Below are 22,180 nucleotides of genomic sequence, written 5' to 3'. Positions count from 1 at the left end.
AGAGAGCATCCCCCAGTCCCAGCATGCTGCTCACTGGCTTCATCGCTTGTGATGTTTATTTCTCATATTTAGTCTCTATAAGCTGCTGGAGATGCTCCAACACCGGCCATGTTGTGATGATGCATGGATAATTACTTTTCTTCAAAATATACCATTTATAAAATACCATGCTTGCTTAATGAGGCTTAGCTGAGCTGGACACAATGGTCTTGCTTAAGAAACTGCAGACATTTTAGGCCAGAGTTTAGTGGCACAGGAGAGCCCAGAATCAGCTTTAAAATACTGTGTTCATAGGCAATATCTGTGGGGACCAGCTGGCACTTCCACTGTTGCTGCTTCCCACAGCTGGCACAAAGGCAGCGGGAACTCTGCCACACAAAACCCCTCTAATTTGACAGAGATGCTGATATATGCCCATACCCCAATGAAATCACATCTCTATTGCAAGCTGAGCCAATGGGCATGACTCCAGAAAACCCCTTCCTCTATTTTGTTGAAAAAGTGTAGGAAGCCTGGAAAACCAGGCTGAAAAGAAGGGCCTCTATCCATCTGCATGTCCAAGGTAGAAGACCATAAGAAGGGAAGGACAAGCAAGCCAGTCTATGGTTACAGCTGACAGGTGAGACCATAGGAAATCTGGAACAAGCTGCTCCCACTGAGTAACACCTGCATGCTGCCTCCTGCCATGGAGGCAAGAGATGGGCATATGGAAATTATCCAGAGAAAAGCAGGTCCCCAGGGAAGGGATACATACATGGAGCTAGTAATTTGCACATAGTTTATGGACAGTGGCCACTGGTGGAATAGAGGCTCAGACAGCAGAAAGGATAATTTAATATGAGCTTATGGAGCTCTGCAATATGTAGAGCACCTGAATAGCAGCAGTGAAGCTTTTAAGTATAAAACAAATTTTTATATTTACAAATGTCATGATTTAGAAATCCAATATGTAGGTTGTTCTCACAGTCAGTTTTAACCCTGTCTGTCTCTTTTGAAAGAAATAAGTCCCTAATTCCAAAGAAATAAAAATTATTTTTTAGTCTAGTAGAAATTTATGTTCATTAGGATTTTTAAGCCAGAAAAATTTTATCTCTAGAAGGTCCAAAAGGGAAGTTTTGCTCTTCCAGTTTTTAAATGTATGTGTTTTTGGAAGGTGAAAGATAAGAAAGAAATATCCTCTGGCAAGTTAAAAATAGCAGTAATTGAAACTCATCAGGAGGCTGGAATGTATGAATATGCCTGGTCAACCTGTTTTAATTGGCAAGTAACACTATTCCAGGCATGCTATTCCCTGAACACACACATTACATATATAGCATGTTGACAAAGACAATTTTGCCTGTGAAATACAATGCTGCTTAGGGCATATGTACATGTGCATGTACTTATCAACATTCATGCCATAGGTAAGCATATAGATGGTATGTTATGCTAAGGTGAAAGAGTATGTGCAAAGGAAAACTAATTTTATTTCATGTTTCTATTGAGAATCCCCAAAACAAAGGAACTGACCTTTAAAACATGTTGTGTCTTAATTCCCAAAGGTAAATGGTGAAGTACTTTGTTTCACCTCCACACAAAATGAAGAGCAAAGTTAATGCTGTTCCCTTTCATATATTTCAGGCAGCATCTAATGCCTTTTGACATTTTTCCAATGAAGCATTGTAATGCATCTCCCTCCCTCTACTTTTGAAATACGATTAACCTTTAAACTAGCTATCTACTTCCTCTGCATAGCTTGGGTTTGGCCCTGCTTGTCCAAAAAGCAGACACTTTGCAATTGCTCTTAGGTCCGTGGCTTCATTTCCCTGGGCAGTAGACAGCTTACTAATTAAGGATGAAAATGGGGGAGTATTTGGGATGTGCTGCACTTTGAACATCATTAGTTGCTCCTGGAGCTAGAGCTGGGGATGGTGAGGGTGTCTAAGATGGGGAGCCAGCAGACATTGCTCTCTGGCCCCCTATCCCTTGGGCATGCAGAAGTGCCAGCTGCCTCTTGGTTGAGAGGGGAGGTGACTGCAGACCTACAAGACTTTGTTGGGACAGGAGCAGCAGGTCCCACAGACCCCCCATGGGCCCTAGAGGAAATGAGGAAGGTGATGCATGACCTGGAGCCTGGCTGCCCGAATCCCAGTAACAGCCAGAGGGACAAGGCACACTAGCAGCAAATGACAGCAAGTGCTTTGGGAACCAGCAGCAATCTGATGGACTGCTTCTCCTCACCAAACCAGACACTGTCAAACACAGCCTTTTACTGCTAAAAATACTCTGTGCTGTCACTTCCATGCTGAGCATCCCAATATACTTCACAAGCACTAGAGAGAGATAAGGAACCATGGCCACTAAAGAAACTTATCCTTCAGATGAAAGACAGAATCCAATTGACAAAAAGCATGCTGTTCTTCAGAGGAATTAGGCAAAATGTTGATAAAGTCCACCCCTCAAAAAGATCTGTAAATAATATAATGAGGACTTCAAGTGCTGTCAGCAGCTACACTAAACAGACAGGACCTTGGTATTTGAAAGTTTGTCTAAAATTTCCACAGGGAAGCAATCAGATAGTCAATACATCTTCCTCAGAAAGATTGATGGAGCCTAAATTACAAATATCTGAGTGGTGCTTTTCATTTGCTTTGTTTTACTTAGGAGGCAGAAATTAAAAACAAACTCCCCTTTCTCATACTGAGAATTTTGTATTTTGCTGATATATATGACTAGCCTGTCTTTTCACATGGTCAAAGACTAACAACTATGAAATTTAGAATAACATATGCTACTTTCAAAGAAACAAATAATTAACATGAGACAGAAATACAATGTCAGATAGGTTCCTGAACTGGATACAGTATTCCAGTCTCTTATAAATCACTAATTTTATTTAACACTACTTATTACATCATTTGCTTCCTGTAAATGTAATGCAATTATGGCACAAAAATAAAAGCTACACTTCATGACTTGGTCCCTTTTGAGAAGGAAATACTGTACTTCTGAAATTACATAAGGATTTCTAGTCTTCAGCTAAATAAATCTGCATTAATTTGAAATTGAAAAATGGTTTCGGTCAATATGTATGTCTGTATTATGACATACAACAATAGTTATTTTTAAAATATAAAAATTATAAAAATATAAACAAAATTATTTTAAAAATAGTTTTCTGCACAAAGAGGCTGAGCTCTTGTTGATCTGTTTCGCAACTAGCATGGAAAGCTGCAGGAAAGAGATTTCATAAATCACAGAATCAATTACTGGTGGGAAAAGACCTCTGAGTTCATTGAGTCCAACCTATGCCCTAACACCACCTTGAAAACTATTCCATGGCACTGAGTGCCACGTCCAGTTTTTGCTTAAACACCTCCAGGGACAGTTCCCTGGAGCCCGTTCCAATATCTAATCACCCTTTCTATGAGGAAATTCCTCCTAATGTCCAACCTAAACCTCTCCTGGAGCAGCTTGAGACTGTGTTTTCTCATCCTATTGGTGGCTGCCTGAGAGAAGAGGCTGGGCCTCACCTGGCTACAACCTCCTTCCAGGTAGAGGGAGTGATAATATCTTTCCTAAGCCTCCTCCATGCTAAACATCCCCAGCTCCCTCAGATGTTCTTCAGAGGACATGTACTTCATAAAGTATCAATAAAATAAAGTTGTCTTGCAAAATAATAATAATAGAAGGGGTATGCCACAAATAATCTTCATATTTCTGATGTTTATTCTCTTACCACCCAATCTATCACTTGAAGAAAAACTTAAAATTATGACAAAAGCCTCTGCAATTCACAAGTTGAGCTTGCTGTGATTTGTATCAGGTCATTAAGGTGTTTTCTCTTGCAATTGCAATTCTCTTTAGCATTGTAAAACCCAGCCCTTTGGAAGCCGGTCTTCCAAAGATCAATACAATACAAGTCATCATTCTGCATAAGAGAAACTATTAATGAGAAACATATACCAAAGATGCAGATCCCAATTTCTTATTTACAAAGATGCCACATTAAAAAAATCACAAATAATAGTTAGGAACATTTCCATTGACTTCAGCTGCTATGTATTAAGCTCCAGTGTGGGTTGAAATTTCACTGTTAATTCATTTGCCAATTGTTGCTGCAGGAAATTAATATATTGTAATTTACAATTAGCATCCCTCCTTCTAGAACTTTCTAGGAAGACGAGTTCTGGAAAACAAGGGCCTAATCCTTCACTGGTGCTACAAGTTCAATTCTTGATCTAAGAGTTTTGCACATGCTTTTTTCAAGCACATGAATGGCTCCATTTTAATCACACAAAAAATTAGCCCCTTGCCCAGCTAGAGAAAAAAAAAATTGGGAGGGAGAAATGTGAACAAGTGGAGAAGAGGCACATGTCAAGAGAAGGATGAAAAGAAAGTAGAAAGGGAGATAAACTGTAATAAAATGGGGGGTAAGTTGGCAAAGTTAGAACAATTCTTGGTCACCGAGGACAGAAGATGGTGGCCACAGGTAAAACTGCTCCAGGTACATTAGAAATGCATGGTGGATTTCAAACCTGAAGCAGAAAGAATTACACATTAAACCCAAATGACCTGTCAGTCACTCTCAAAACCAAGGAGTCTCAACTTTCAGCAAAACACTTTTATCTTTGAGCATCTAGCTTATTTCAGAGCCGTTTATCACTCTTTACCACTCCAGCACTCTCCAAATTACTGCTGGGAGATAACATTCTCATTTTTCATGACACCAACAACAATCAAAAAAGCAAATGACTAGCCATTACAGAGACTCTATTAAATCTTGGCAATGATGCCTGTAGGTTTTCAGAATACTGTGGATGAACTGTGGATCCAGTTCTTCCTCACTTGCACTTGAGTTAACCACACTGAGAGTTTGAGCTCTGTCACTCAAGGGACTTCCCTCTCCTTCTCTGCAAAAGTGGAACCTCTGGCTAAAAGTAGAGCTGACGGAAAAAGACTCTATTCTTCCATGGTGTCCTTGAAGTGTTAGGGAGCTGTGCTCCAGAACAACCCACCACTCGTGTATTTCTCTCCTGTAACCACAAATCTGCTGAAAAGGCAGAAGGAAGGAGGAAACCAAGGAGCCTCAGAAATAAAAATTTGTGGGGCCTAAAACCCCCCAGGAGATGTTAGGTTGCAGTGGGATGGGCATCTGTCCAGTAATACTGGTGTCATTTGGTTCTGCATATCCTTAGAAGTGTGATAGCACCACACAGCTGTCAGTGCTACTTCAGCTGTGCCCGTGCCAGCTACAGGCTTCTCCTTTAAAGCTCCTGCACTGCCAGATTTATTCTTATCCCTGCAGCAGGTGGACCACATTTGGGTCTCAGTACAGCAACAGCTCTACTTCACCTATGCATTGCACGAACTTATTCACAAGAAATGACATCCAATTTGCACACAGAACTGAAGATGGGAGGGAGGAATCCAAACAAGGATGATCCTGATTTCTCCAGTGCATACTGGTGTGTGGTAAGGTAAAAGATGGAAGAATTTTATTTGCTTATTTTTAATATAACAACAAAGTTCTCACAGTCAGTGGAAGCCTCCCCATTGACTACTGTACAATTTGGAAAATGAGGACTAGGTCACAGCAGTGCAGCCATGAAATCTGCTAGAAAATTTTAAAATAAGAGATGCTGCAGGCCCAAGGCAGTATGAAGACAAAATATAAAGCAACATTGGAAGATCTGAAATGTGAACAAGGATGACATTTTTCCAGGTTAACAATGTTCATTAAATAGTGGGGAAATAATTTGCAGTAAAATAGAAAAATGGAAAATGGATTTACAGAAATGTTAAAAGACAACAGCAAACAGTAAATTAGACAGGAGGTTGTGATCTGATAAAAGCAGTGGGAAAAAAAACTCCAAACAACTCAGATGTGTACACTGAAGCACTACAGTACAAAGAAGCTCTTAAGAATCTGGATTGATTTTATCTGGAAAATGGTATTCAATTATAAACTTATTACAAAGTGAAAGATCTCCAGTGAAGAAAAAATGCCTTTAGGGCTGGATAGATCAATGGATGAGAAAGATTACAAAAGCTAAATGCATACACAGTCATTACAGTAGTTGTGGAAGGCAGCATGGGAATATCCCAGTGTTATGAACAGTGCAATGTAAGTGTTATAAACAATAAGGAATGGGAAGGATTTAGTTCTAAACCAGAAAAGTAAGAGAAGAAAAACATATGCTGAACCTTAAAAATCCACATGGCTGGCAACCTCTCCAAAACAAATATTTCTGCTTTAAGCTTCATCCTGCCAAGAATTTTATGTCCTTTCTGTCCACTGTTTGTGCCATGATTAATTCTATCCAGTCACCGGTCTGAACGTGCTGCATGGAATATGCTTCTTTTGCAGGATTGAGGCCAAAATCTGGGATTTGGTGCATCAGTATCCCCAACCAATTTCTTCCAGAATATTTTAGTAGATGATCACTACTGACTTCACTCTAAGTCTGGGCTATATAGCAATATGGACTTGCACAGCACAGAGGCAGTTTTATCCACGTACATAAGGACCTTAGAAGTCACTGAGAAGGCATGAGGATGAAGTTACTCCCTGTCTGCATTATTTCTCTCTCCTGATATTCAGCATGAATAGTTGCAATGGAAAATTCTTTTTTACCCATTCACCTACAAAGATGTTAATAAGAGCTGATATTTTATGGAGAAGGAATACATGAAAATGGGAATCCTTTGGCACACAGTAAACACCTCTACCACATATTAAATATATTTAAGGAAAATAACTGTCAGTCTGCAGGCTTCTTTACTACGAGTTCCCTAAAAAACCATAAAGCACACCACTACTACAGCAAGCACTCTGCAGAAGCTTTTTGGTGCATTGCTACTACCACTGTTAACACAAATGACAGCTGAACCTTGGAAGCAGTGAAAGGGAAGACATAGGTGATGGGAATATTCAGAAACGCTTGCATTTAAGTGTTGACTATATCTACTTGTAAAGGGGTGAATCAGATGCAAAAGCTAACTGTGTTCCTGTCACATTTGGTGGGTCTGTAAACAGCATATCCAGGTTTTGTCTGGCTGAAGGGGTGCACCAGCTAGATACAGAACTGGGAAAGGCAAGAAGTGACTCAGCCTGATAAATCACTCTCGCTGGATTGAAGAGCAGCCAGGTGAAAGCAAGCCACGTTGGAACAAAGAACTGATATTGCTCCACTAATATATCTGCCAAGGCCTGTGATACTTGGTCCTCTGACACTTTTTGTTCCTGAAATAAATTGTGCTGTGCCTAGTGAAAGCTGCCTGGACACTGTGCACCTCTGTTGATGTTTCACAGAGGGAGCAGAATTGCAGGTGTCCAACAAAGCTTAACATGCTGAGGTGATCACAGCCAGCCACGGTTGCCATCTCCAGCCTGGCGAGAGACCCAACTACATGATGACCTTCTGAGAAGGAGCCCTAAGACCACCGAGAAATTCTCTTCCAAGGGCCATAAAAAGATTGGAAAGATGGGTGACCCCAGACTGCAACAAATCCAGGCATCAACAAAATTCACTCTAAGCAGGCACATTTTGAAGTGTTTTGTTTTACAGATGGCCGCATCTGAAGCAGAGAGGTGGAACAACCATCCAAACATGAAGAGAGAGCCTAAATCTGGGATTAGATCTGTAACAAAGACACCCACAACTCCCAGACTTATATGCACATTGCTGTTTCTAACATTTTACTTCTCTGCTGGCAACACTGAAACTCTTTCTTCTCATATGTATTGGATGCTTGGTAAAATAGCTGCACAAACAAGTTCTGGTCCAAGTCTATGGCAGGAATAATGTACATTTTTCCACTTGTCTCAGTGAGCAGAACAGCAACACAGGCCATCTAAGCTTAAAATCAACCCAGAGAGTGTTTAAACAAATGTCTAAATGTCTATTAACTAATAGTTATAAGACTTGTCAGATTGTGGTGAATTGCCTTTCTGAGGAAGAAATAACACCACAGGATGAAACAGAGGAGGAAAAAAGTTTTAAAGCTAAACTTCAGCCACTTAAGCAGATGAAGACTGCTTATATAAATTTGAGAGGAACTACTCTGGAAAAAGCCAGCTACAGACAGGAAATTGGACCCTCCAAGATTTGCATACAAAGACATTTTTAATAAATACTCTATATAACGTTTTGCTTTCATATAAGAAAATGGTGAAAGAAAGAAAGCTGTCTTAATACAAATAAGCAAAGTATAATGTTAGCCCTGATAAACCCCTAACATCAGTGTGCAGACACTGGAGTAAATGATTTTTTCAAAAGTCTGCTTTAAACATTTTTCATTAGCTCCTTTACATCAGATATAGAGGTGATGACAGAAGTGAAATCCAGTAGCAGCTAAAATGGCACTACAGTAATTATAAGATAGCTCTTTATCGACAGGCAGCTGCCAGCAGTCCATATTAATTTATCTAAAGGGGCTTCATGCTGTAGCAAATAGCAATAGCAAATGAGATAAGAGAGAAAGAGAGAGCCTTGAGATAAATAACTGCAAATATTCCAGCTGCCTCAGAGTAGCCATTAAATGAGAGTCCTTACTTAAAAAAATATACCCTTTCTTCATTATTCATGACTTTGTTTTAGTTTCATTTTTTCCCAATAGACTTTCTTTACAAACAGCTTTTATGCAAAGAAAACTTAAATTCCAGACTTTTAAATACCAACAGAGCTTTGTTATATTCAAATTTCTTAGAGAAGTCTTTTTGATTGTTTACACATATTTTAGATTGTGGGTCTGTTTCTGAAAAATTGCTGAATGTTCATAATACTGTAGTTCTCTTGAGGGAAGACAAATGCACATTTCAGATGAGTTGTTACAGAATGTAGAGGCTCCTCTGCATTGCTCAGAGCTGATTAATAGTATATAGAGTTCTGAGAAGTTAGAGCATCTCTAGAGCTCAAGCTTAACAGGAATGAAATGTAATTCCTGCTTCTGAATGCACAGTATGTCTTAAGAAATGCTTGTTTTCCCAATTTACATTTTTTTTTGTTATCTTTCCACAGCTAATGTTAAAATGTGCTGAAATAATAGCATCTATATTTTAAGAGAGTCAACATTTACTATTTTCCCTTCAACTGAGGAGTTTTCTATGGCCCTTCATAAAACTCATATACATGTGCATGCATGGATGTTTTCAGGAAGCTTCAGGGTGGATACTATTTTTTGCCATGAGACACATGACCACCATTTTTTACACAGCTTTTTGAGAGACTGACTGCTTAGTCCATTTGCTGAGACCATTAACAAATATTATGCCTAATAACCAGTACTAAATCCGGCTCTTACCTGCTTCTGGAAAGACTGCTTTTTTTTCCCCAGCTAACCACCCTAAGGAATGTGTAAATGGATCGATAGGGGAGAAGAACAGATATCTTGTGGTAAAAGGAGCTGTGGCTCTTCAAAAGAGGAGCAAGCAGACAGAATTTTCCCGCAGGAAAGAGGACCTCATCTCCTCTTTTAGGCTACTTTAACTTTTGAATAGCACCCAAAATGTCCCACAGTATGAATACATATGAGATACATGATTTCTGCTCCTTTTTTCTTTTTTTTTTTTTTAGAAGGTATTTATATCATCCCAATTTCCCCAGAATTGGAATACCATTATTCTGAAGTCTGGAGTTTATTGGGTATCATCAAATTTTTAGTGTTGGCAGTGGTGGTGAAAAGAGAGTAAGTTTTATGCATTTCAAAACCAACACTCATACAAAATTATTTGGAGCTCTTCCCTAGAAAACTACAATGGCAACAATTAAACTCCTACAACACAGAACTGCCTTCTTCTCTGCTTCTGCACAGTTCTTTCCTGGGATACTCCCACAAAACAAATAACAAACACCAACTGCAATGCTACCAACACCAAGGCTTAAAGAAAATCCACAACACACTGCCTGATATCCTAAGGATGCAAATAATTTCCCAGTACTCATGACTCTCCACCATACAACACAGTGCTACATTCAAACCTTCCAGCTCGAATTTCACCAACCCAAACGATCACAGAAAGGATTGGGTGGTATCCATAAGGTGGATTGAGACAAACACTAGAATGACCAGCAGCATCGCAATAGTTAACAGAACTGCCAGACAAGTGATAATAATAGGCTTCAACACTAATCCTGTCCTGAGCAGACTGGCAAAAGCTCATAGTTTCTTTGGTTCTCTTGTTCCAGTCTGGCTGCTAATTCAAAACATAATTATAGATCGGTTTACATTCTGAAGGTCATACCTACAATGCCAGGGACATTTCTTCTCTTAACAGAGGTGCAGGTTCACAAAATCTGTGCAAATACAGACACAAATCTAAGCCATTAGGGATGCCTGGATCTCCCACCCCTATGGACTGGTCACAAACAGAATTTCAGGTCAGAAAGGTGCTTTGTATGGACCCTTCTAACTGTACCTACCCCACTATGAGACTGTGTTCTCATACAGCCACATGAACTCGATTCTGTCCTGATAAACCTAAACTGAAAGATGCACTACAGCAACTCAAGGGCATTCAGTCTGCCAGACTGAAACTGTTCTAAGTCAAGCCCCCAAAAGGCCTTCATCAGATGTTTGCTCCTATAGACCCGTTCCTACTGGTTCGCCTTCCTTTGTAAATGTGGATACAGCCATGGTGCCAGTTACCTTCAAAGATGCTGAGTGTTTTCCGTGTCAAACAAACTCTAAAACCCAAGTGATATTCACAGGTCTTCCATGTTCTTTAAAGGGAACCAAAACCAAAGCTCATATTACATGAGGTTTTCAGGAGGGGCAGGAATGGCAAGAGGGGAAGGGAAGAGAAAAAGGGAATGAGGGATGCTGCTGTCTGCTATTTCCTCAGTTATTTAAAGTGGAAACCTGAGAGAGTGGAGACAAAACACCTTCAAAGACATCAAGGATCAGCTTTTGGTTTCTCGGGGACAGGACACACTATTAATTTTTTATCTGGCAGCAGAGTTCCTTGGAACAAGCCATTGACTATTGCCATAAACAACAGGCATTCATCCAGGGGCAAGGATACACTTCAAACTTTTCACCTTTAATTTACTGGAGTGTCTGGGGAGCAATATATCCTGTTTGATGTGGTAAATTAAGTAGAAGTACCTGGTATATTTTTATTTTGCCCAGTTAAATTTCTATGTATTCATGCTGCTTGTCAAAAAAAAAAAAAAAAAAAAAAAAAAAAAATTGAGTGTGTCTTCACAGCCCTGGATGCAATGCCTGAGCTGTGAAACCTGGCTGAACAAGTTCAGTCAGCACGAAATAGCCCTATGCACTTTCTGTTGACTTCAGACCACAAAAAAGAATATGTCTTTATCTACTGAGGCATGAGTTCATGAGTTGCCTGCACTACTTCAGAATAGGCATACAGTATTTCATAGTGCCCAGTGCTGGGGGCTGCTGTTTCTTCTCATCTATTCCAGCAAAACATTTCACTTGAAACTTAAAGTAATTTAAGTAACCAAGTAATTTTCTGTTAAGGCAAACAAACTAGGCTGATTTCAAGGCACCTGTTTTAAATCCAGTCTCTACTTCTTTCCTAAAAGATTTAAATTTCAGAAACCTACTTTTCTTTTCAAAGAAGGACATTTTATGAGATTACTCATGGGAAGAAGGACCGCAGATTGGGTTATTGTAACCTCCACCCCTTTCCCTCCCTGTCCTAAACAGCCACTCTTGTGTAGCCCTTCTTATAGTCTCTTCAATACCCTGAACTTATCTTCCAATGCCTAACATCTAGCCACCATGGCTCTTCTACATGCTCAGACCTAGCACTTTCTCACATATCCCCTATGCCACCAACATCTATGTTCCCAATATCATCAGTATGTGAAGCCAAGCCATTTGGTTTTATCCACTAAAGCACTTCTGTAACACCATGGCTCCTATGATGTCCCCTATGCCTGCTCCAAAAGCTCATAGCACAACATCATATGCTTGTCTGGTTTTGGTTCTCTGTCTGGGCAAGATGAAACCATGCTATTAGAACTAGAATATCTGCTTGGTACTAGGCATACCTTCCAAATAGACAAGGAAAGCAATTTACCAATATTTCCCCTTGTGGAGGCACTAATTCTTTATAAAAAGTCACTGGTTTTCAAGAAACATTCAAGAACTTTAACTTTTTAAGACCCCAAATACACAGAAAAATGCATCTCAAACTGATCCATCATTTTCAAAATTTAGCAGGGAGTAGAGTTAACATAAACTCCAGTCTCAGTAGAAGGATTATTTCTATAAGAACCAAACCAGGTTAAGAAAAGCTAATTTTATACTGAAGTGTAGAAGTGGATTGAAACCATTTCCTATTACTTTTATGTGGGGATGGCTTTACTAGATGGAGTTGCCAAAAATATGCCAATGAACATGGCTCAATATAGCTTCCAATGCACAATAAAAGGAAAAAAAAGCAAAATTTTCTGGGACAATTTCAGACTGTCTCAGTCTATAATTATTGTTCATATCAAAATATCCTGTGGCTATGGAGAAAAAGCATTCTCACAAGGTTTTTAAATGATTCATATTCTTGTAAAACCTCTCATCTGTCATAGATAACTCAAGGAATCTCAAGAGGAAACGCTGAAAATATTATACTGCCTCGATACAGGAGGTATTTTCCCAACATCCAAATGGCTTCAAAATGAATTTATCTTGAAATGTTAAGAAACCATTAACAGAAAGCCTTTTTGTATCTTTGCTGAAAAAAAAGTGAGCACAAGGACTACACACCAGTAATACAGAAAGGAGCAGAAAATATTCTTGTAATATATAAACCCGCTTTAAGACTACACTTAAGGGAGCTGTATCAGCTCACTACTATCATTAATCCACATTATCCTAATGCCTACATCTACAAAAATCAGCAAGGATCCCAAAGGGGAAGGGGTAACAGGGACTTACCTATGAGATACATCCCAATCCAGTCCCCTGCATCCACTTCCTCTTTTATATCCCAGTATATCACTAGGTCCTGTGAATGCCCGATGGAGTAGTAGGAGCTGCTGACCATCAGGGTAGACCGGCTGTCTGAAGTGACGAGGTCTGTGTCGCTGGTAGACCTAGGAATGGTGACCGTCTCATGGGAATTGTTCCTGATGTCCATGTTATGGAACTGGTCAGGGTTATAGCTGTATCTGAGAGGCTCTTTGCACCGGCGCCGATTTTGTGAGTTCCTAGATGGAGATGCCATGGCTGCCAGGCCCAGGAACCTGTTTTGGTACAGATTCTGTGAAGAAAGAAAGGATAGTATTTACAGTGTTACTAATTTTTCAGTGATATCAGAGCTCAGGAAAAGTAGTAGGTTGCAGCAAGAAAGTAAAATATCTTTTTCCATGTATCATTGCAAAAAAGAGATGAAAAGAGGCAGTAAGAACAGTTCTAACTCAGCTCCTACTCCGTAACTCTTACTGTGAAAGCAAGTGTAAGAGCAAGCCTTGCACCACCAAGCTCAGCCACAACTGAGCTTGGCAATATAAGGAAATTAATAGGAACCAACTTCCTCCATGTTAATGCACATATCCAGACACAAACACATATAATAAGAAACTGCCAGAGAGCCACCCTCTTTTGACGACACAAGCCAGTCTTCTCACTTTTGACGCCTGGAGTTAAATGTTAGCCCCAGTAATTCTTGATACATTTGCAGAAGAATCCTTCTTAAGGCGCAGTCCCTCTAGAGACCATATTTCATCTGGAGAGAGCAGTTAGCAGTAAGAGCTGTTTCTCCCTGCTGGGTATCTGAAGAGTGAGCACCATGAAAACAGAGTTAACCCTGCCCAGAAATATAAATACAAAGTAAGCATTGCAATGCCCCTCTGCACAGCTGATAGCTTCTAATGCTATAGCTCTGATCTGGTTTTTGCAGCAGATTGTGCATACTAAGCACTCCCAGGTAGGAATTTATGAATGCACCAGATAATTAATGATAATTGAGAATGTTACTGCAGAGTAGTCATCATCCTAGAAGTTGAAAAATATTTTAATTTCAACCTACCCTTCCTCAAGGCAAGCTGAGTGACTTGTACAAAACGTGTCTTGGTGAACGAATTAAGAGCTTTTGTGAGATGTCAGATGGAGAATGCTTAAGTTATGACTGGGTTAAATTTTGATGTGAAGACAGTCTCTGATACTGATCAAAATACTAGTTATTCCTGACTTCCATACTGCTTGTTTTTCCATCTTTCATCCCAGCTTTCCCTCTTGTCTCCCTGCAGCTCTGCTATTTCAATCACTCAGCTTTTCATTATTCATTAGCCTTCCATTATCCGTCTGTTGCCAGCCATGCTGTCAAGTCTGTTAGATACAAAACCAGACAGCTTTCCAGTATGCAATGAAATGTTTTTCACATGATCAGAAGTCAAATCATCCTTTTGAACTCAAACAAATTAAGTGGCAGAAAATCATAGCTCCTTTGTCCAGCCAAGCAGTTATTTAACACAGGCTTTATGAAGGTTATGGTAGCACAGAAGAACAGTAAGTCCTGAAAAAAAACCCCAAATATTTTCTTTAATAATATTGGTTTTGGGGGAATAATTAAGCAACCTATTATTGTATCTTAAGATTCTGTTGCACAAAAACTGTACAGAGAGCAAAAAATTCAGCTGGCATGTTTGCACCCCTAAAATATGCTGTCACTTTGCACACTCTGCCTGACAACGCTTAAAATCCACTGACCCAAATCCTCACTTAGTGCATTAAACAGGGTTTATAAGTAAAAATAGCTCTGGTAGGAATGCCACACATTATAGGAATTGCTGCAAGACTGAAGCTAATAATGCAAAAGGTATTTTTTTCTATAATAGAGGTGGAGGAACAGGGGAGGGAAGTTCTGGGAAAGGAGGGAAGAGGGAAGAGGGAAGAGGGAAGAGGGAAGAGGGAAGAGGGAAGAGGGAAGAGGGAAGAGGGAAGAGGGAAGAGGGAAGAGGGAAGAGGGAAGGGAATTATGTTGCATTTGCTGTGCATCTCATTCTCTCTTTTTTTCTCCTTCTTTTCTTGCATTCGTTCACTGTTTGGAAAGAGAGTTTGCAGTATAATGACCCAAATTCCATGTAAACAAAAAATGCATATTTTTTAATCTAAAAACATGCTGTGAACATTTTCTAATCTGGGATGCAGAAGCGGGCACACAAACTATCATGCTGTAGTCAGTAAATTAAAATTGTTGGTAGTTTCTGTCCCTTGGCAAAGAAGGCATTGGCTGTCACAAAAGTATCTGACATAAGTAGAACTGGTTTTATAATTGTGAGATTATCAATGTAACGAACGTGAAGTTCACTCTTTGGATTAGTCTGTATCATTAATAGCATGGCTTCCTTTGCTCACTGCACTACCCAAAAGCTACTTCAGTTCAAAGGCAGACATTTTATTTCTGGTGACAAATTACTCCAGGGAGTAGTGGTTCTGCAGATACTTTCATTTTGAATGTTAATGGATGTAGAGTATTAATTAACTGCATACCTTAAAATTAAATTAGACTTAAACATTTTTTTTTCAGCTCCAGCATGACTTTAAGCAGTTTTAATAAAAATGGCATATTTATCACTCTGTTTGAATTCTGTAAGTTCCTGTTTTCCCGTATGCTGATGCCAATGGAACAAATGGCATAATTTTAAAGCAATCCAGAAGGCCAAATTCTCTGTAAATACAAGTCTCTTGTATTTCCAGAAAATCCCCAAACTGGAAAAAAACCCCAAATGAATGAAATAGTCACACATAATTATCTGGATTAAATAAAGGCATCAAAATACAAGCATGGCTGTATGAGTAAGTAGAAAAGAGGTTAGGTATAAAAGTTATTCCACATTTTATTACCAGCTTTTCATGTTTTCTATGTAACTATCTAAAGCCCCCAAGCCCTGGTGATAGAGTGCCAGCCATGGTGAGAGACCTTAAAAATCTACAAAGACATCCTCTTGATGTCTTGTGAAAACAATCTGATGTGTCATGGATACATAATATATTTTTTAAATTATGTCACTTTTAGAGGTGTGAGATTAGTATTTACTCAATTAGTAAATACTCAATTTACTTGAGTAAATTAGTATTTACTCAAGTATTGCAGTGGTGTGTACACAACACACACTAAACTAAACAGTAATTTCTAATATAAAGTGTAAATTATAAAGCAAGAATAAAGAAAGACCAAATGTTGGTTGGCAGGAAAGACCTCTTCATTCCTGCCTCAAAACAGTCATTCTACAACTGCTCTTACAGTCAGTCCTTGAAGGGGAGTTTCCACCCAGGGACACTGCACAAAATGACCCCCAGGCTTTACTTTCCCACTCACTCCCCTCACCACTGATTTTCAAAGAGCTCTGGAAAGCTTTGTCTCTAAAGATCTACCAGCTACATGAGAAGTCCTACCCAAAATCAGATATTTGGAGGATTATCTGTGAGCAGCAGTTTGACTCTTATTTATCTCACTTATTCCATCCAATGCAAACAAATACCAGAAAAATTAACTGAAGGGTTTTTTTTCCCTCCTATATAAATCCAACTGCAATACTAATGGGGAAAAGTAGGAAGGAGCAGCCTAAAGGAAATAACAGATAAGATCTGACTGTAAAGAAAACTGCCTTCAAAAATATAAGCATAGAGAACCTGTAATCAGTAAATACCAAGAAAAAAAAAAATCACAGTTTCTTCCCACATTCTCTCCCTTTCTCACTCACACCTCTCTCCTTTCCCAGTTGCTGTCAGGCATTTGGAAAGCACAGAACTGTTGTCACTGGTGCCTTTTCCTTCACTACCTGAAAAAAATGCACCATCAATGGTACTTGTCTCCCTCTTTGAGACAACAAAAATCCTCTGGCTGAGACGCTTCACACACCACTATTGCTAACTGAATTTTACCACAGGATTCAGGGCTGACGTGGAAGCATCCCCTGGAAGTGTTTAATGTCCCCTGGAAGGGTTTAATGTTAGGGATTTTTCTTTTTTTTTCTCTTTTTTTTTTTCTTTTTAATTTGGGAGTATTTGAAATCATGCTAGAAAAGTCCATGATGTTTTAGCAAAAAGAGATAGATCTCAGATAAACATCTGCAAGGATCCAGCTCTGTTCTTTGTTCAGACAATTAAGAGCTTTCTTCCAGAAAGTTGGACTGATACCATTTACCTCTGATTGCTGGAAGATGGATTTGTGCAGGTCAGGATTGTGGTACAATGTACTTTCACTGCTCATACCAGAGACAAAATATGATTGAAACACAACCCATCACTGGAGCCCTGGCAGATGAAGAAATTTAAGAGAACAAGGTGACAATATTAGCAACCATGACAGCGGGCTCGAAGTAGTCACTCAGATGTCTGCAAGCATCATTGCAACCCAAATGTCAAGGACAGCTGCTGAGAAAGACAATGAGATAGCTTTCTGTGATGGGAAGCTATGGACCCTGTGCATTAATCCATCTGGAAATTTAATATGCCAGTGGTCAAGTCTGGCATCATAGGCAAATCAGATGTGGAATCAGTCTCTTGGTTGCTCCACCAGAAATTAAGGCTCTCCTGATAAGCTTTTAGCTCTCATTTGCAAGACTTACGTGTTTTTTTAAAGACAAGAAGGAGCTAAGACTGATTTAAAAGTAAAAAATTAGGGCAGTCTGGTGAAAGATAAATTACCTCAGCAGAACTCTTCGGACCAGCTTTCAAGAAGGTAAGACCACATGTGTCAACAAGGATATTGTACTAACAGAACAGTAAGTAAGGTGGTAACTGCCAACATGGAAGATTTGGTAAGCTGGATGAGAGAAAACCTATAAAGATTTAGAAAACCTAGTCATAGCCCAGGTATGAATACCCAGAGTGAAATCCCGAGGCTGGGCCAGAAAGACAAGTAGGAAAACAATAGTGCCTACAGTCATCAAAAGACGATGTGATGGGAATCTGCAAGCCAGAGCTTTGAGGAAGACCCTTAACTTGAAGGCATGGCTGCTGAAAGAGCTTATTATTATTAGAGCTTGAATTAGAATTGGGTAAGTTTTGAAGGACAGGAAACTCATCTCTGTTGCATGGAAGAGTAAAATAATTGGGTGAAAGAAGAAGTATATGATAATGATCTTGCTGCTACTCCTTAGAGGGCAGGACTTTCCCCTCCAGCCTTACTCTCAACTCAGCAATGTGAAGTACTCTCTCAGAGCAAACTCTCTTACTTTCCATAGCTCTGAATACTTATTGCAGGATCTGCTTCTTGCTCTTCCCAGGAAACCCCTCATCTTCACGTCCACTGCAGGCCTGCTCTGGAGGCATCTCTTCCCCATCTGCTCTCCCGGCCCATAGCCCTGAGGGTCCCTTAGCACCGCCACTCAGCTGCTTTCAGGGAAACTATGCTATCCCTCTGTCAAACTCAGAGGCAGGAAAAGGCAAATGAAGTGGTCTGATTTCTTCCTTTCTGCCTAGGGAGAGTCCTCAACACAGCACATGGTACCTGCACAGCAAATTTAACCATCAGAACATTTGCATTTTCCATCACTGCAGGCATAGTACAATTGACTACACAAAATGCAAGGCAATGCAGAGGTAAGAAAGAACACAGTTCAAAAGCAAGCTGTAATCAAGGCTACAGCTTCAGCTATCATAACAACCTCCCATCAACCTACTGCCACCTATCTCAATTATTTATTTATCATCCTGTTAGAAAAAAATCCCTTTGAACATCTGAATTTTGGAAGAATTGTTAATACTATGCTTAAAAAAAAAAATTAAAGCATTGCTTATACTACAGCCAAATCCAGTAAACAAGGGTGTAGAGTGGAAAATGCTATGCAGTCTTCTCCATAAAATCTAGTACTTGACTTGCTGTAAACATAAAACCCAACACGAAAGTCATGAAGCTAGGGATTGGAGAATGCCATGAAGCCAAAGGATTTGGAGAGCACAGAGAAGTTTGTAGCATCGGTCCATTTATTTTAGAGGCACGGGAATTGCTTCTTAGCACTCCAAATTAATTGCTTAATAGACCAAGGGACTTGCAGGCTTAGACAGTCTACTGACACTCTTTTCCCTGTAAGATATTACAGAGCACATAGAAGAAACTGCTGCTCTTGGGAAAGCTGAAAACATTTCAAAGGAGCACATGCCATAGAAAACTAGAGAATGTTAAGAGCATTTGTCTCAGTATTGCACATCTATGACACTATACACACACACATATATATATATACATATTTATATATATGCCTATAATGACCACTAATCAAAAATCAAAGCCATTATACATCAGCAGCAGGGCAAATGGATGTTATTAGGCAGTTCATATTTCCATTTTCTGACCTTTGTGCCTTTCCAGTCCAGCTGTAGTGCTATGTTAATGTATCCTCTTATATTTAACTTTGCTTCAGTGATGTGCAAATCAGTGCACAAATTAGAATCAAAATGAAAGAGCTGGCCTGAAGGTCAGCCCAGCAAGGTTTGGTGCTGGTGAGTGGGATTGATTCCTGATTCAGGCCTATTAGTCATAAGGCAGAAAAAAGTGGCAGCACAGTAATGAGGGTACTCTTACCATCTACACAGCAAACAAACAAGAGCAGTCCATATTTTCTGTGAGCACTTAATCTCCTGGAGACAAGAAGATAGAAGCTGGAATATGGGGAAATGATGGGAAGGAAATTCTTGGAGTTCAGAAAAAGGAAGAAAATTAATAATGTGTTTTTTTCTTCTCTTTGCGAAAGCACTACAAAAGACTACTGTCTGATGAACCCAAGAGTGCGTGCTAAAAGACACACACATCACATTAAGATCTGTACTCCTGTAAGTATATAAACCAAACAATCTTCTGAAAAACAGCAACAACAAAAAAGACATTTTCTTAGTTTTACATGAGTTGACCCCAAATTTCTCCACTTTATGTCTAACTAAGAGCAATTAATAATCTTACATTCAAGACATTTGCACTGAGTCAGTAATAATCCACTCACAGTTCACTACGTAAAGCACTAAGAAGTTTATGCAGTGAAATGCAACTAAATATAAAATTAATTTTTTATTTTCTGTTAAAACGGTAGCAGCAAAAACAGTCTTGTCTCAGCAGTTTAGCACAGCAGGGGATGAGAAACAGCCATCAGACTTACCCGTTACAGAAAAAAAGATCTGAAAACACTGCCAACATTTTTAAAGGACATATTCAAGTACACAAGAACAGGTAAATATACAATATGGCCTGAATATAAAATCTCAAAAAGATAATTATAAGGGAATTAGAAAAGTGTCAACATAATAATAACTTTAATCAAGATAACATTACACAGCTTCAGTCTGTTCTTTTCACACTAGAAAATGAAAGAAATAAGCTTCAGATCTTCTCATATGCTACAGTCAAATACTCCAAAGTCCACAATGCTCACCTTTGTTCATGTTTTATGATGCACATGATAGGAAATATATATCTTTTACTTGGTTGGTTTTAACCACCAGAAGCAGGCAGAAAAGTCTGCAGCAGTACCAGACAGAGGAAGGACACTGACTACCTCTCAACAGGTGCAAGATGAAGCATTTGTACATAGCACAACGCACCCCCTCTTACCAAGCATCCTCGTGTCCACAAAGGCCAGTGTGGACTATGCCAAATTCACAGATACACAAGTCCTTGTGACGGTGGTGCCAAAGACTAAAAACCTCCATTCTTCATCATTTCAAACCCAAGAACAATATTTAAGGACAACAATCATGGCAGGAAGAAATCCAAATATTCTGCAGCAGGCACTAGTATTGGTTTAATCCACCTTTTAAAGTAAATTAAGCATCACTCGAAGAAGAGGGTTGTCTCAAAAAGCCTGTGTGTCCCACACTGGTCTGTATAAGAATCACTGCCACATTTATGAGGTCCACTGGAAAGTGGGGCTCTGCTGGCCTCCCAGGAATGGTACTTAGTCCAAAGGAATTTCAGGAAGGAGGAGGTTAAGAACAGGGATGCTCTTCTCTATTACAGCCTAAAAACACTGCTGCTCTTCTCTGAGGTGATCCAGTGATACTCCTACTGAGAAGCCCTAACCATGCTGGATGTCCTGTTTCACATTCTGCACAGTACATAATAACAGACATCGCTTACCTGATGGATTTTTACAACCAGTTGCTTTGGTTCTTCAAGTACTTAGTCCATGAAAAAGATCAATGTCTACAGAGGTCCAGATTAATTCAGTTGAAATTCTGAGTACTTAAACCACCCAATTTAGGAATGCAAGACTCCCTGAGTACTCAAAGGGAAGGAACAAGCAGTTCATGAAAATGACGGAGACCCAAGTAAGGCTTTCCCAGACAGAATTCAGCTTCACCTCTCTTTATGCCTTTATAAGGAGTCAGTGACTGTTGGGATCCTAGGTCAGATATGTTAGGTTAGGTAGGAAGCAGTCAGACCTCTTGAGCTGTAAAATTTTGTATTATATAAAAGTAAGTGGGCAAAGCAGTCCTGAGGGCAGCAGAAGATGTGTATTCTAAGTACATTAATGGATGCAAAATAGAATAAGGGAAAATAAAAAAAAACATAACTAAACTACTACCTGATTACCTAAGAATAGTCTGATTTTCTAGACAGCTGTAAAATTGCAGACTAGAGGGTACATCCAGAGAAAAAACACAGAAAATAAAATACTTATATGTACTCTATGTACAGCTCTTTTTAAAAATGTAGTACCAGTAAATGCAGCAGAGGTTTACAGGAAAAGCTGTGAAGACATTTTGCACAATTGAAGAGACTAACAATGAAATGATGTAAACATGAGTTGCAGAAAGATATCCAGTAATGTACACTGTTTCCCAGAACTGTCAGGTACAGTAATTTCTCAGTCATTGCTCAGAAGCAGTCTGAGATTTCCCATGTCTCTTCCCCAAAGTTCAGTGACTGGAGGAGTTTTTTTTTTTTTTTGCGAGAAGCACTCTTTATTTCTTATGTTACATGACAGTTATAAAAATCCTACCATTCTCTGCCATGAAGAATGCAGTACACCTTCCACTAAGACAACTGTTTTGATAGAAAACAAGCCTTGTGTGAAATCTGTAGTGTATATTGCTACCAGACACAAGAAGAAAAGACATGGCTAATGTATTACACAGGTGTCAAGCATAGCTTATTATGCATAAAATATACACACAAAAAAAGAGGTGACTGAAAACAACTAAGCACAGATCTCAAAATAAGATTTTTATATTAACCTCCTTCAGACACAAGTATAAATCTTTGCAAATGAAAGGTTCATGTGTGTAT

At 39.3% G+C, this 22,180-nt stretch overlaps 1 protein-coding gene across 6 annotated transcripts in view; it reads right to left on the bottom strand.

The window, feature by feature from the left end:
* Window positions 1–22,180, bottom strand: part of HECW1 (HECT, C2 and WW domain containing E3 ubiquitin protein ligase 1) — a 254,314-nt gene that overhangs the window by 150,628 nt on the left and 81,506 nt on the right. For all 6 annotated transcript variants that reach the window (XM_021531969.3, XM_021531967.3, XM_021531973.3 and 3 more), the window contains one exon: window positions 12,889–13,213. In XM_021531969.3, coding sequence (XP_021387644.2) covers window positions 12,889–13,213 — 325 coding nt within the window. The remainder of the gene's footprint in view (window positions 1–12,888; window positions 13,214–22,180) is intronic.

Source organism: Lonchura striata, chromosome 1, assembly GCF_046129695.1.
Source record: "Lonchura striata isolate bLonStr1 chromosome 1, bLonStr1.mat, whole genome shotgun sequence".
In the NCBI taxonomy this organism is placed as follows: domain Eukaryota; kingdom Metazoa; phylum Chordata; class Aves; order Passeriformes; family Estrildidae; genus Lonchura; species Lonchura striata.
This window is presented reverse-complemented; position numbering and strand designations above follow the sequence as displayed.